The sequence below is a fragment of the Salmo trutta genome, chromosome 19 (assembly GCF_901001165.1).
Source record: "Salmo trutta chromosome 19, fSalTru1.1, whole genome shotgun sequence".
In the NCBI taxonomy this organism is placed as follows: domain Eukaryota; kingdom Metazoa; phylum Chordata; class Actinopteri; order Salmoniformes; family Salmonidae; genus Salmo; species Salmo trutta.
Genome location: NC_042975.1, coordinates 36,293,016 through 36,309,149, shown reverse-complemented (window position 1 = coordinate 36,309,149; position 16,134 = coordinate 36,293,016). Strand labels below are relative to the sequence as shown.

The 16,134-nt window shown below is 45.3% G+C and overlaps 1 protein-coding gene across 3 annotated transcripts; it reads right to left on the bottom strand.

The window, feature by feature from the left end:
• Positions 1-3,173: 3,173 nt before the first annotated feature.
• On the bottom strand, positions 3,174-7,631 carry tmprss4b (transmembrane serine protease 4b). Of its 3 annotated transcripts, none has more exons than XM_029700741.1 (13): positions 7,512-7,631; positions 7,313-7,375; positions 7,037-7,174; positions 6,704-6,856; positions 5,936-6,062; positions 5,728-5,841; positions 5,607-5,650; positions 5,293-5,455; positions 5,008-5,174; positions 4,601-4,696; positions 3,850-3,992; positions 3,549-3,698; positions 3,174-3,380 (listed from the first exon to the last, which is right to left on the bottom strand). In XM_029700741.1, exons 3-13 carry the CDS (start codon positions 7,164-7,166, stop codon positions 3,372-3,374), a joined length of 1,296 nt encoding a protein of 431 aa, XP_029556601.1. In that variant the 5' UTR covers positions 7,167-7,174; positions 7,313-7,375; positions 7,512-7,631; the 3' UTR covers positions 3,174-3,371. The 3 variants fall into 3 exon arrangements, with proteins under 3 accessions (XP_029556601.1, XP_029556602.1, XP_029556600.1); XM_029700742.1 differs by having other exon boundaries at positions 3,174-3,383; positions 5,137-5,174; positions 7,512-7,629; XM_029700740.1 differs by having other exon boundaries at positions 3,174-3,383; positions 7,512-7,628.
• Positions 7,632-16,134: the final 8,503 nt, after the last annotated feature.

Genomic DNA, 16,134 nt, shown 5'->3' with positions numbered 1-16,134 from the left:
TCTTTTCTGACATGCCAGATTTAACCACATGTAATGTGTTTAGTTCTGCTTTGAAGCTGGTTCCAAATCCGCTGATATCATGCCAACCCTCACCACATCGTGGTTGGCAAGGCTATGCACTGTAAACTACTAGGTAGTGGGTTCACTGGCTTGAACATGAACTTGTATCAGACAGAAACACACCCCACATTCCTATTGTATGTCCACGTACAAATAGCTGTCTCTTTGTTGTTCTGAACACATTTACACAGACCAATGTTTTTACACACTGCAATAAGTACTCACGTGCTGCAGCGCAGCGGAATTTATGATGGTTCATTCATGGCTCATGATTCAACACAAATTCACCATATGCGGAAAACAGATATCCCTCATCTACAGTCATTACGGATACCTCCACTAACTACACCATAAAGAGATGCATGGGGCAGCAGTTATGTTGCAGGTAGAGTGATAGACGGGGACAGATCTTTACTGGACAGTGTAGAATAGACACACAACTAATATCCCATATTCAGCCCATTTATTGTGCCAAACTGGGATAACCCTGAGAAACCCACATCTGATCAGGAATGGACTGGGATAACCCTGAGAAACCCACATCTGATCAGGAATGGACTGGGATAACCCTGAGAAATCCACATCTGATCAGGAATGGACTGGGATAACCCTGAGAAACCCACATCTGATCAGGAATGGACTGGGATAACCCTGAGAAATCCACATCTGATCAGGAATGGACTGGGATAACCCTGAGAAACCCACATCTGATCAGGAATGGACTTGGATAACCCTGAGAAACCCACATCTGATCAGGAATGGACTCCTTTCATGGGGTTCCTAAGTTACTATGGAAATCAATCACTATTGAACTGCTTTGGCATATATCCAATAGTGGCACGTTTAAGACACTGAATGTCTTGTTTCAAAATACCTCCAGTGTGTGGGAAAACATGCGTGTTCAGGGGAGAACTTCATGTCTATGTCCATTGTCTAGGACCTTGCTGCATCTGTCATTGTATAAACATAACAAATATACAGTGGGGCAAAAAAGTATTTAGTCAGCCACCAATTGTGCGAGTTCTCCCACTTAAAAAGATGAGGCCTGTCATTTTCATCATAGGTACACGTCAACTATGACAGACAAAATGAGAAGAAAAAAAATCCAGAAAATCACATTGTAGGATTTTTAATGAATTTATTTGCAAATTATGGTGGAAAATAAGTATTTGGTCACCTACAAACAAGCAAGATTTCTGGCTCTCACAGACCTGTACCTTCTTTAAGAGGCTCCTCTGTCCTCCACTCGTTACCTGTATTAATGGCACCATAATTTGCAAATAAATTCATTAAAAAAAATCCTACAATGTGATTTTCAGGATTTTTTTTCTCATTTTGTCTGTCATAGTTGACGTGTACCTATGATGAAAATTACAGGCCTCTCATCTTTTTAAGTGGAAGAACTCGCACAATTGGTGGCTAACTAAATACTTTTTTGCCCCACTGTACCTCCCTCAATCACTGAAGCAGTTTCTAATATGGACAAGTCCCAGTATTGCTGTTCCCATAGCATAGCCCTTCAAATAAATGCACTGGCTTGTTGCAGTAGCAGGAGGGTCTTTTGGGAACTTTACCTTAGAGATGTAGATTTACCTTAGAGATGTGCTAGACATGTATGTAAACCACAGAGATGTGTTGTACCAGTGGAGCGGTGAGTGAATTAACCTAAATAGCTGTATATTTAACATGAGGGTAAAGTTGAATGACCTCAGGTGTCTTAGATGAGAACAGATAGATGGCACGGTTAGATCATAGACAGTAGTAAATGTACTCTCTGGTAGGACACGGATTTGAGCTTGTGGCACTGAATCCCTGGCTGACTCACACTCCTAAGAGAACAGTGATACTATGCAAACACCACTACTGAGTGGAAGACATGCATGTACTGTAGGACAGACTGCTCCAGTTCTCCCAATGGGATTTGCTTTCACAACGCAGCCCAGACATTACAGCAACATGACTATAGCTACTGCAGGATTCCAATATATACCATTCAGTTTTTACTGTGATGATAATGTGAGCAATAAAAATTACAAGAGCAACAGTAATCAAAGTAGGTTATGGGAAATGGAGTTCTGATGAGCTGATCTATGGAAGATGAGGAACATAGGTTTATATGGCACGGGTTTCCATGGCACATCTTCTGTTCAGCATAAGGGTCTGTGGGATGGACTAGTGTGAGAAATCCTTGAAAGGAAGAACCTGTGGAGATATGCAATATACAGTATGTAATTTAAAGGAGCAACATAAGATTTTAGCCATAAATTACATTTCCTTGTGGTTTTATAAGGAGACCGCTTACAAACGCTTAAAAATGGCTTAATACAGCTTCTTACCTTATCACAATCCGAAAAAGATTGATGCAAGGATGTGAATGCGTTTTGTATTGCTAATGTTTTTGCTATTGTTGTCAACCTCACAAACGAGAACCAATCGTGATACAGGAAGTTGTACAAAACTAATTGCAGCTTCACGCGGAATTCTAATAAGGTTTTATTGTGAATTTCTATTCCGTTGCTACTACTGGCATGTAATTGATATTGGGCGCTAGTTGCAGGTGGAAATGTTACATGTTTAACCTCTTAACATACTTAAAGCATAACTGTGAAAGTGACTCACGTGTCCTGTTGAAATGCCCTTACACAGCATTGTAGCAGTACCAACCGTCTTCCCTGAACGCTGACAACTGTACTGAAAAAAAAAAAAAAAAAACTGGATGGATGAAGCAATATGAATGTTCAATCTTTGTAGTTTGGAAATTGAGAACACACTTGTACCACATTGTAGTAGCAGAGTTGCTGAAATAGTGACCTCAATTATTGCACTTCTGACAACAGAATGTTTGTGAATCTATAATGTACCCAGACGTTACTGACACCTTGGTCCCACATTGCTATCCCAACTAACGGAAATGTACAGTCATTTCCCTTTACTCCCTCTCAAATGATGCCCCCCTCCCCCCCCCATGTAATCTCTCCACCATGCATATCAGCTATATTCTTTATTATAAAAGCCACCAGAATCCAATAAACATTTAAATAAAACCATGTTGTCATTTGTTGGCTGTCAAAAAAAAAAGAAATTGGACAATATTATCAAATCACAACCCTTTAAAAAAAATCTGATTTATTAAAACATCCAAAAATCTCACAGTACTTACATCTCTCAAAGGGAGTATAAAATAATAAAAACGAACATTCACAGCTCAGTGGGATGTGTTTGTCCTTTGAGTGAATGTTCACCAGACTCACTCAGCGCTCATTGAGAGAGAACCCCCGTCAGTTGAGTTACCTCAGAGAGAAACTGGATTTTTAGGAGTACTTCTGAAAAATAAGACAACCAAATCATATCAGGTAAGGCATTTTAAAGACATCTATAACAAGTAGGAATGCATCAAAATGAGGTATCAGTTTTCCCATCACATTATCTGGCCCTGCCCTCCCCCTTTTGAGTCCCAGAGAGGTCTGTGATAGTGGCCAGACACCCACCTCCATGATGGAGTAGATCCAGTTGAGTTGCTGCTCTACGCTGCAGTAGACCCCAGGGTTCCCAGGGCGGGCACAGCCCACCCCCCAGCTTACCACCCCCACCAGCTGCCAACTCTTGGATAGGAACACCAGTGGACCCCCACTGTCACCCTGGGAGAGAAAGAGGGAGTGAGAGCTAAATAAATGACATTTGAAGACAAATGCAAAGTATGACAGCATTGGTTGCATGATAGTCTAGCAAACTAAAAGCAAACTAAAAGCAGCCATTTTGTAGGTGTGTGTGTTGGTGGAGGAGCTCTACCTGGCACGCGTCCACTTTGCCCTCCATGTTCCCTGCGCACAGCATTCTGGGAGTGAGTGAGGGGCCGTAGATGGAGGGGCGGGAGCACACCTTCCTGTCAATCAGAGACACAGTGGCACTCTGCAGAATTGAGGAAATGTTACCTGGGAAAGAGGAAAACCTTGTCAGTTGTACAACTGAATGCATTCAACAGAAATGCATCTTCCACATTTAACCCAACCCCTCTGAATCAGAGGTTCGGGGAGCAGTTAACTGCCTTGCTCAAGGGCAAAATGGCAGATTCTTTCCACCTTGCCAGCTCAGGGATTCAAACAAGAAACCTTTCGGTTACTGTCCCAACCAACCGCTAGGCTAACTGCCGCTCAGGAGATAACAGGTAGCCTCTTACACTAAGAACACAAGAAAGCTGAACAGAGACAATGGCCAGACATGGAAGTGTGCACTTGTATACGCTCTGCCATTGTCAGGGCTTTGGTCTACAATACGGTGGTAGGTAGCCTAGTGGTTAAGAGCGTTGGGCCAGTAACCGAAAGGTTGCTGGTTAAAATCTCCAAGCTGACGATGTGCCCTCAAGCAACACTAGTTCTTCCTGTAAGTCGCTCTGGATAAGAGTCTTAAATGTAAATCACACACACACACACACACACACACATATATACATAAATAAAGGCTTTACATAGATTGGATGTATGATTAAGCTTGGTTATAGGCCTGCCTGCTGCTCTGTACAGATAGCCCTGTCCAGTCTCACCTTCCTCCTGCTGGAAGCCCCAGCCAGTCACCACCAAGGAGTCCCCTGCCTTCAGAGGCAGGCTGTGGGGTGGCAGGCACACTGGGCGGAGGGTGTCTGGAGAGAGTCAAGACACATTTTTTAAATGATAAAACTAGGTGGTTTGAGCCCTGAATGCTGATTGTCTGAAAGCTGTGGTATACCACAGGTATGACAAAACATTTATTGTCACTGTTGTAATATATTCTATATTCTTCAGTGACAGAAATACAGTCCTGGCAGTTCAACTTCATAACACTAGAGGACAGTATGGGAAGGTAACCCCCTGTGTGTGTACATGTTCCCATCCATCATGCTGAGCAATGAAGGTTATAGGCTACTGTAAAGGACTTGGACGGTTGAGTAACTGCTGGAGAGGTGTCCAGTACCTCCGGTAGTGACAGGCCTGGTGAGCTTCAGCATAGCGATGTCATAGTCGTGAGTGAAACTATTGTAATCTTTATTGATCATGATGGCTGCTACAGAAATCCCCCCAGTAGACATCAGGTGGGTCCTACCCAGCACCACTTGCCAGAGGTTCAGATCCTTCCCGTCACTGGGTGTGTGTGAAAGAAAAAAAGTCAGCATTTGTTTTGCATATGCAAAATTAAACAAATGTTATGACAGCAAAGAGCGTTATAAAGCAGAACACAATTTTGAGTGCGTGTGCTGACCGGCTGAAGCAGTGTGCAGCGGTGATAAGCCAGGTGAGGGAGACCAGGGAGCCTCCACAGACGTGCTGCTTGTCTTTCTGCAGGCTGGCCTGCCACGGCCACTCCTCTATGGTGGTGTCAGAACCTCCCACCACCCGGTCTTGCCCCACCGCGTCCCCACAGTCTGGAGGGACACGCATAGGATGACAAGCAATATGGTAAGCACTTCCAACTTAATACAAAAATCCAACATTTTTTCTCAGGGGGCACCATGAAGTATCTATAGGGTAGTGGCAAAAGTGTTTAAATGGGTGGTGCTCATTTTAAATATTTACCTGAGCAGGATAGAGCTATCACAGAGCCCGAGATGCAGGTTTGTCTGAGAAACAGAGAGGATTGTCAGTTCCTCACAGCTAAACAGTCAGATGGCTGGACAGCATCCAGTAGAACACCTACCTGCTGATGAGAGCAGTGTGAAGGAGACCATCAGTTCTTGCTCTTACTGCACTGAAGGACTCTCCCAGTGAGTGGTGTAGGCTGGTGATATCCAGTCTATCGCTTTTAGGGTTCCTGGTGTAGATGACAAACAGTAGCCAGATATATACAGGAGATGCATAAGACTATGTATCTGACTGAATAGAAGAGTGTGGAGCTGTCATCTTACAGTGTGTATCCCAGATGCTGACAGGCACTGCGGGTGTCGCTCAATCCCCAGTCGTCTGCACACACAGTGCTCCACCCAGCCTCCACCCTGAACACCTGTAGCACCATGCTCTCACCCACCAACCGCACTACAGAGAGAGACAAGGATGAGTTAAACGGGCACTCGGCAGTAAAAAAAAAGAAGTGTTTTCCCCGCCCCTCTAGTGTTTCTGCAGACTTGTAGTATTTACAAGTTCACTGTTAATTTACAGTTTTATTACCTTTGACATATAAGTGAAGGCTTTCTCCTTGAGGAAACCTATTGGAGAATACTATAAGAGCACATTTTCCATAACCTGTAGGTACTGTAGGTAGAACTGGTGTCTGAATGGATAATTCAGAGCTTCTGCTTTTTCCTATAAACTGTATGGAACACAATATGGTCTGTACTTAACATGCAGGGTTCTCACTTATGGTGGTACAAACTGACATGGAGGAAGGGAATGGGCAGGGTACACACATTAATGTAGTATTTTTGCAGACATTACTGTAGTATTTATTACAGTGTGTGGATAATACTGTAGTATTTACTATAATATTCTACATAATGGCTTAACTTAACCCACAACAGTTAAACACGAGGCATTGATCATTTATATTCTTCAACAATCAATGGGTACAAATCATTAATTTCTAAGTCCAAAATTGTATGTAGCAACTGCAGATTTCCCCTTTAAGAGAAAGAAGAATCAGAGAGTGGTATGGTAAGATGAGACGACGGTGGTCTTGCCTGGGAAGGTGGCGTTGGCCGGCTTGCTGGACACACAGGTGAGCTCGTCCTTTCCACCAGCACAGTCTGCTTTCCCATCACACACCATCGTCACAGGGATGAACTTCAATGACTGGGAGCAGAAGAAGAACTTGCTGTCGACAAGACACCAGACTGGGGAAGACGAGAGTGGAGGATATAGGAATGGAGAGGGGTACAGAGGATGAAGGAGGAAAAGACAATCCGAAGGTTGACAGTGGTGCAACTCTGATACATTACAACAGGAATATTATTTAGAGAAACTCCAGGCTTTAAATGGTAGTTGAAGTTGAGACATGAGATGGAGGGACATACTGAAGTAAGCCCCCACTGCCAATATCCCAAGTGTGACCAGTACACAACACACAGTGATCAGGGTCATCTTCTTCCTAGCCCCCTGGTCCCTCCGGGCCACCGTAACCTGCCTCTTCTGGTGTTGAGGCATGATCAGAGCTGTCGGTGTGAGGACAGTTAAGTCAGATGTGAGTTGTGTTAAAAATACGTTCCTCTCCCATTTTGGCAGTAATAATAATAATAAAGGCTACAGTATGTGGTACTCCAGGTGATGTACAGCAATCTGTTTTAACGCACCTTGAGACAGATCTAGATGTGTGGGCTTGTGCTTGGAGCTCCGAACAGCAGTATGTGTGATATCTAAAAGGGGGGGGGTGAAGAGATCAACAAAAGGAACTGCATCTGAACCTCAAACATTTGTGCAAATCTAAATTTATCATGATATACACTTGTAGAGCAAAAGGTACCATTAGTATGTCCCTGTCTCATATCTTACCAGTGTGCCCACCAGGCTGTCCTGTCTATCAGCTACTCTCCAGAAAAGTCAGGTAAGTCTTCTGCCAAGCTCTAGAAACAGCCATCAAACAGACAGATGCAACAATGCCATAACGCTCACAAGCACTTCTTGTGCCCTAATAACCAATCAGCAGGTGGGGTGGGATCTTTGCTAATTAAGCTAATTGGTTTGGTGTGAGGAGGTGATGTGATTAGGGGAATCAGGCGGTTTTGGCCCTGGTTGTGATAATACCAGAGACGGAAGAAGAAGCTAGAGACGTCTCACTCGCTCCTTTTTCTGGTTCATATACAGTTAATGAACTACTAAGAAGACCAGACCCAGCTGCTAAATCATTGGTGCCTATGGGAGAGCCACCCCTTAATTAAACAGACTGGAACTGTGACCGTTTTTGTCTACGGTAAACAGCCTTCATTTATGCTCAGTGCTACCTGTGATCCTTGGGAAGTCCCTACCCTAAACTTAACCCCTACTCTAACCTTAACCCTTACATTAACTGTTTTCAATGTCAACTTAATAGGGTGACATCAGAGGTGGGACATCCCAAGCATTAGACTTTTCCCTTGTCCACCATCTTTGATGATACTACAGGCCCAGCGCTGTCTGTCTATCTATCACATGGTTGTCAAAATATATTATTGATCTCTACTGTCATGATTCTAGATATCCCACATGAGTAAACTACTGTACATTTTATTGAGTGATCTATGTGAGTGCATCACCAACTGTAAACGATCTGGTTTCTGACAAACAGACAGCACAGTCGTGTCCAAAAGTTTTGAGAGTGACACAAATATTAATTTCCACAAAGTTTGCTGCTTCAGTGTCTTTAGATATTTTTGTCAGATGTTACTATGGAATACTGAAGTATAATTACAAGCATTTCATAAGTGTCAAAGGCTTTTATTGACAATTACATGAAGTCCATGCGAAGAGTCAATATTTGCAGTGTTGACCCTTCTTTTTCAAGACCTCTGCAATCTGCCCTGGCATGCTGTCAGTTAACTTCTGGACCACATCCTGACTGATGGCAGCCCATTCTTGCATAATAAATGCTTGGAGTTTGTCAGAATTTGTTGATTTTTGTTTGTCCACCCGCCTCTTGAGAATTGACCACAAGTTCTCAATGGGATTAAGGTCTGGGGAGTTTCCTGGCCATGGACCCAAAATATCAATGTTTTGTTCCCCGAGCCACTTAGTTATCACTTTTGCCTTATGGCAAGGTGCTGCATCATGCTGGAAAAGGCATTGCTCGTCACCAAACTGTTCCTGGATGGTTGGGAGAAGTTGCTCTCGGAGGATGTGTTAGTACCATTCTTTATTCATGGCTGTGTTCTTAGGCAAAATTGTGAGTGAGCCCACTCCCTTGGCTGAGAAGCAACCCCACACATTAATGGTCTCAGGATGCTTTACTGTTGGCATGACACAGGACTGATGGTAGCGCTCACCTTGTCTTCTCCGGACAAGCTTTTTTCCAGATGCCCCAAACAATCGGAAAGAGGATTCATCAGAGAAAATGACTTTACCCCAGTCCTCAGCAGTCCAATCCCTGTACCTTTTGCAGAATATCAGTCTGTCCCTGATGTTTTTCCTGGAGAGAAGTGGCTTCTATGCTGCCCTTCTTGACACCAGGCCATCCTCCAAAAGTCTTCGCCTCACTGTGAGTGCAGATGCACTTACACCTGCCTGCTCCCATTCCTGAGCAAGCTCTGTACTGGTGGTGCCCCGATCCCGCAGCTGAATCAACTTTAGGAGACAGTCCTGGCGCTTGCTGGACTTTCTTGGGTGCCCTGAAGCCTTCTTCACAACAATTGAACCGCTCTCCTTGAAGTTCTTGATGATCTGATAAATGGTTGATTTAGGTGTAATCTTACTGGCAGCAATATCCTTGCCTGTGAAGCCCTTTTTGTGCAAAGCAATGATGATGGCATGTGTTTCCTTGCAGGTAACCATGATTGACAGCGGAAGAACAATGATTCCAAGCGTCACCCTCCTTTTGAAGCTTCCAGTCTGTTATTCGAACTCAATCAGCAAGACAGAGTGATCTCCAGCCTTGTCCTCGTCAACACTCACACCTGTGTTAACAAGAGAATCACAGACATGATGTCAGCTGGTCCTTTTGTGGCAGGGCTGAAATGCAGTGGAAATGTTTTTGGGGGATTCAGTTCATTTGCATGGCAAAGAGGGACTTTGCAATTAACCGACCAATCAGCCTGCTACCAACCCTTAGTAAACTTTTGTAAAAAATGGTGTTTGATACAATGCTATTTTACGGTAAACAAACTGACAACAAACTTTCAGCATGCTTATAGGGAAGGACATTGAACAAGCACAGCACTTACTGTACACAAATGACTGATGATTGGCTGAGAGAAATTGATGATAAAAATAATGGCGGGGGCTGTTTTGTTAGACTTCAGTGTGTCTTTTGACATTATCGATCATAGTCTTTTGTCAATCTTTACTAATGACACTGGCATTGAGTAAAGCCAGTTTGTCTACATATGCGGATGACTCAACAATATACACATGAGCTACTACAGCGACTGAAATGACTGCAACACTTAACAAAGAGTTGCAGTTAGTTTCAGAGTGGGTGGCAAGGAATAAGTTAGTCCTAAATATTTCTGAAACTAAAAGCATTGTATTTGGGATAAATCATTCACTAAACCTCAACTAAATCTTGTAATGAATAATGTGGACATTGAGCAAGTTGAGGTCATGGTCAAAACATATTAATACAACAGTAGCTAAGACGGGTAGAAGTCTGTCCATAATAAAGTGTTATTCTGCCTTCTTAACAGCACTATCAAAAAGACAGGTCCTACAGGCCCTAGTTTTGTCGCACCTGGACTACCGTTCAGTCGTGTGGTCAAGTGTCACAAAGAGACTTGGCAATTGGCTCAGAACAGGGCAGCACGGCTGGCGTTTGGATGTACACAGTGAGGTAACATTAATAATATGCATGTCAATCTCTCCTGGCTCAAAGTGTTGAAGAGATTGACTTCATCACCACTTGTATTTATGAGAGGTATTGACATGTTGAATGCACTGAGCTGTCTGTTTGAACTACTGGCGCACAACTCGGACACCCATGCATACCCCACAAGACATGCCACAAGAGTTCTCTTCACAGTCCTCAAGTCCAGAACAGACTATGGGAGGAACACAGTACTATATAGAGCCATAACTACATGGAACTCTATTCCACATCAAGTAACTGATGCAAGCAGTACATTTTGATTTAAAAAACAGATAAAAATACACCTTATGGAACAGAGGGGACTGTGAAGCAACACAAACATAGGCACAGACACATGCATACACACACACGGTTGTCACGTCCTGACCATAGAAAGCTGTTATTTTCTATGGTAGAGTAGGTCAGGGTGTGACAGGGACATCCTGGACCTGGGAAGAGGTAATGGCAGGGGACAAGACCCTGCCATGGAAGCAGGCGGAGGTAGCGAGAGAGGAACGGCGACAATACGAGGAAGTAGCACGGCAACGACAGAAGCCCGAGAGACAGCTCCCCAAATTTTCTTTGGGGGGGGCACACGGGGAGATTGACGGAGTCAGGTTGTAGACCTGAGCCAACTCCCCGTGCTTATCGTTGGGAGCATGTGACCAGTCAGGCACCGTGTTATGCTGTGATGCGCACTATATCACCAGTGCGCATTCATAGCCTGGTGCGATCTGTGCCTGCGCCCCGCATTTGCAGTGCTAGAGTGGGCATTCAGCCAGGACGGATTGTGCCGGCTCAGCGCTCCTGGTCTCCAGTACGCCTCCTCAGTCCAGGATATGCTGCGCCAGCTCTACGCACTGTGTCGCCAGTATGCCTTCACAGCCCAGTTCGTCCTGTGCCAGCGCCCCGCACTTGCCGGGCTACACTGAGCATCCAGCCAGGACGGGTTGTGCCAGCCATACGCTCCAAACCTCCAGTGCGCCTCCACGGTCCAGTATATCCTGTCCCGGCTCCTCACACTCGCCCTGAAGTGTGTGTTACCAGTCTGGCGCCACCTGTGCCAGCCCCACGCATCAGGCCTCCAATGCGCCTGCCCAGTCCGGGGTGTCCTGTACCTGCTCCCCGCACTTGCCCTGAGGTGCGTGTTACCAGTCTGGCGCCACCTGTGCCAGCCCCACGTATCAGGCCTCCAGTCCAGAGCTTCCGGCGACAGTTCCCAGTCCGGAGCTTCCGGCGACGGTTCCCAGTCCGGAGCTTCCGGCGACGGTTCCCAGTCCGGAGCTTCCGGCGACGGTTCCCAGTCCGGAGCTTCCGGCGACGGTTCCCAGTCCGGAACCTCCTGAGACGGTCCCCAGTCCGGAACCTCCTGAGAAGGCCCCCAGTCCGGAACCTCCTGAGACGGCCCCCAGTCTGGAACCTCCTGAGACGGCCCTCAGTCCGGAACCTCCTGAGACGGCCCTCAGTCCGGAACCTCCTGAGACGGCCCTCAGTCCGGAACCTCCTGAGACGGCCCCCAGTCCGGAACCTCCTGAGACGGCCCCCAGTCCGGAGCCTCCTGAGATGGCCCCCAGTCCGGAGCCTCCAGCGAGGGCCCCCAGTCCGGAGCCTCCAGCGAGGGTCCACAGTCTGGAGCCTCCAGCAAGGGCCCACAGTCCGGAGCCTCCAGCGACGTCCTCCAGCGACGTACTCCAGTCCGGAGCCTCCAGCGACTTCCTCCAGTCCGGAGCCTCCAGCGACGGTCTGCAATCCGGAGTCTCCAGCGGCGGTCTGCAGTCCGGAGTCTCCAGCGGCGGTCTGCAGTCCGGAGTCTCCAGCGGCAGTCTGCAGTCCAGAACCTCCGGTGATGATCCACGGTCCGGGTCCTTCGGGCAAACGATCCAGGGTCTGGTGACACAAAAGTGGAGGGATCAGCGGGAGGAGCAGGGGCTACACCCCGAACCGGAGCTGCCTCCTCTGCTGGAGGATCCGCGGGGTGAGAAGGTTCTTCGTCCTGCACAAGAGCCGCCACCGACATTAGTCACCCACCCTAACCCTCCCTTTTTTTTGTTAGTTTTTTGTTTTAGGTTGCGTTCGGAGTCCGCACCTTTGGGGGGGGGGGGTACTGTCACGTCCTGACCATAGAAAGCGGTTATTTTCTATGGTAGAGTAGGTCAGGGCGTGACAGGGTTTTTTCTAGTTTAGATTTTATATGTTGTTATGTTCTAGTTTTTGGATTTCAATTAGAGGCAGCTGGTCATCATTGTCTCTAATTGGAGATCATACTTAAGTAGTTGTTTTTCCCACCTGGGTTTGTGGGAGATTGTTTTTGAGTTAGTGTGTATATTTCACCTCTTCATCACGGTTTGTTGTTTTTGTTCTTTAGTTTATTTGCATGTATTGCATAGTTTCACAGTTTAATAAAGAAAATGTGAAACGATACACACGCTGCACTTTGGTCCACTCCTTCATCAAACGACAACCGTGACAACGGTAACATACGCACTATACACACACGCCTTCATTTTTCCATGAATTACATTCCAGCCATTACAATGAGCCCATCCTTCTATTGCTCCTCCCACCAGCCTTCTCTGGTTCATGTGCTTACTATATATTACTCAGTATATACCATCATTGTCTTAATTATTTGTTTATTTTAGAGTATTTCTCTTTTTATGTTTACTACTTGACTTATGCTCTGACAGGGTTCTCAAAATGCCGTAATTCACCTGTCAACATAGATTTATCAGACAGCAGCCCAAGACAAAAAAAGAGAATCTTGTATGTTTCTCGTAAACGTACTGTACAATGCAGACTGTGGTTATAACCCAGTGGAGTCCTCCTGGCCCACATGTACAGGAGGAGCAGAGTCAAGCCCACATGTACAGTAGCTTACTCATCAACATCCTTCCTACGCTCCACTGTAGCCCCAACCCCTCTCAAGGTCTGTGTAGGTAGCAGCTCCTGTAGCACCCTTAGCGGTGTTGGCAAAAAGGGGATGTTTCTGGTTTTCAGGGTTGCAGTATTTTCAACCTAACTTCCGTTTACCCTGAAAACAGAAGTAGTGACTTCGCTCAAGCATCTTTCTACGCCCACTACGTTAGATAACTCCTGTAGAGACACAGGAGAACCTGTGTCTCTCCTTCTCCCCCAAGGGTCGAATAAGAACTCCTTCTCCCCCAAGGGTCGAATGAGAACTGTAGACCCACCTAGTGTATTTACAGTGACGGGAAAGTATTCAGACACCCTGACTTTTTCCACATTTTGTTAGGTTCCAGCCTTATTTTTTCCCCTCATCAATCTACACATAATACAGCACAATGACAATGCAAAAACTCAGTACTTTGTTGAAGCACCTTTAGCAGTGATTACAGCCTTGAGTCTTCTTGGGTATGATGCTACAAGCTTGGCACACCTCTATTTGGGGAGTTTCTCCCATTCTTCTCTGCAGATCCTCTCAAGCGATGTTAGGTTGGATGGGGAGCGTTGCTGCACAGCTATTTTCAGGTCTCTCCAGAGATGTTCAATCGGGTCCAGTCTAAAACCCCAAAGAGTAAGCAATGCAGAAGCACGGTGGCTAGGAAAAACTCCCTGGAAAGGCATGAACCAAGGAAGAAACCTAGAGGGGAACCAGGCTATGAGGGGTGGCCAGTCCTCGTCTGGTTGTGCCGGGTGAGGATTATAAGAGTACATGGCCATTAAGATGTTCAAACGTTCATAGATGACCAGCAGGGTCAAATACTAGTCACAGTGGTTATAGAGGGTGCAACAGGTCAGCACCGAGAGAGAGAGAGAGAGAGAGAGAGAGATGATGTGTATCTAGTTGTTAGTCCAATGCATGCTTCCCTTCATTCCACTGGCCTGACAAAGATCCACATTCTGGGTTGGTGATTGTGAAGACCAGGTCATCTGATGCAGCACTCCATCACTCTCCTTGGTCAAATACCCCTTACACAGCCTGGAGGTGTGTTTTGGGTCATTGTCCTGTTGAAAAACAAATGATAGTCCCACAAAGCGCAAACCAGATGGGATGGCGTATCGCTGCAGAATGCTGTGGTAGCCATGCTGGTTAAGTGTGTCTTGAATTCTAAATAAATCACTAGTGTCACCAGCAAAGCACCATCACACCTCCACCTCCATGCTTCACGGTGGGAACCACACATGCGGAGATCATCTGTTCACCTACTCTGCATCTCACAAAGACACAGCGGTTGGAACCAAACACCCACAGCGGTGTTTGGTTGGAACCAACCACCCCCAGCGGAACCCACAGCGGTTGGACCAAAGGACAGATTTCCACCGGTCTAATGTCCATTGCTTGTGTTTCTTGGCCCAAGCAAGTCTCTTCTTCTTACTGGTGTTCTTTAGTAGTGGTTTCTTTGCAGCAATTCAACCATGAAGACCTGATTCACGCAGTCTCTTCTGAATAGTTCATGTTGAGACGTGTCTGTTACTTGAACTCTGTGAAGCAACTCTGTGTAACTCTAATGAACGTATCCTCTGCAGCAGAGGTAACTCTGGGTCTTCCTTTCCTGTGGTGGTCCTCATGAGAGCCAGTTTCATCATAGCGCTTGATGGTTTTTGCAGCTGCACTTAAAGAAACTTTCAAAGTTCTGATCTTCATGTCTTGACTGACCTTCATGTCTTAAAGTAATGAAGGACTGTCGTTTCTCTTTGCTTAATTGAGCTGTTCTTCCCATAATATGGACTTGGTCTTTTACCAAATAGGGCTATCTTCTGTATATCACCCCTACCTTGTCACAACATAACTGATTGGCTCAAACGCATTAGGAAGGAAAGAAATTCCACAAATGAACTTTTAACAAGACACACGTGTTCCAGGTGACTACCTCATGAAACTGGTTGAGAGAATGCCATGATTGTGCGAAGCTGTCATCAAGGCAAAGGGTGGCTACTTTGAAGAATATAAAATATATTTTGATTTGTTTAACACTTTTTTGGTTACTACATGATGTCTTCACTAATATTCTACAATGTAGAAAATAGTAAAAATAAAGGAAAATGCTTGAATGAGTAGGTGTGTACAAACCTTTTGTCTGGTACTGTACATACGTAAAAACAATATATTTATCAGACCTATACAAACACAGTGGACAATCTGGTACACACACCCACACACACCCCACTCATAGTCATACAGTCATACCCTCCTTCTTTGTCTCTGTCCACAGAAACTGTCTCTGGTAAAACCTGCTCCTGCCTTGTAATTCCATTGAGCAAGAATCTACTCCTTTGTTGTCATTAGGATAAGGATAACAGCAGTGGAGTAATTTGCTTAATTAAAAAAATATATATATCCACTGAAAGCAAAACATAGTTTGTTTGTTATTCTGATCAGGAGAGGTGTATTTGCGGTAATGTTTTGGATGAAGAAGTGATAGTAAAGTAGTGAAGTGATAGTAATCGTTCTACTCTCAAAAACATCCACAGTTGGGACATTTCTGGTTTTATTTATGTAACCAAAGGGAATGTAGTTCAGTCATTGTGTGTACAAATCACCCTCCTATAGCACCTGTCCCACCGGGCACATACTGGTTCAATCAACGTTGTTTCCACTTCATTTCAATTAAATTACATTGAACCAACGTGGAATGGACGTTGAATTGTCTGTGCTGGGGTATTGTTGGCAGGTGCTGAAAA

What these genes read in the sequence shown, in the direction of transcription:
- tmprss4b (XM_029700740.1), bottom strand. Translation starts at nt 7,166, where the DNA reads ATGCCTCAACACCAGAAGAGGCAGGTTACGGTGGCCCGGAGGGACCAG. An exon ending in GCTGCACACTGCTTCAGCCG is followed by an intron (nt 5,175 to 5,292) that starts GTCAGCACACGC and finishes ACACACACCCAG; the next exon opens with TGACGGGAAGGATCTGAACC. An exon ending in CAGGCCTGTCACTACCGGAG is followed by an intron (nt 4,697 to 5,007) that starts GTACTGGACACC and finishes GACTCTCTCCAG; the next exon opens with ACACCCTCCGCCCAGTGTGC.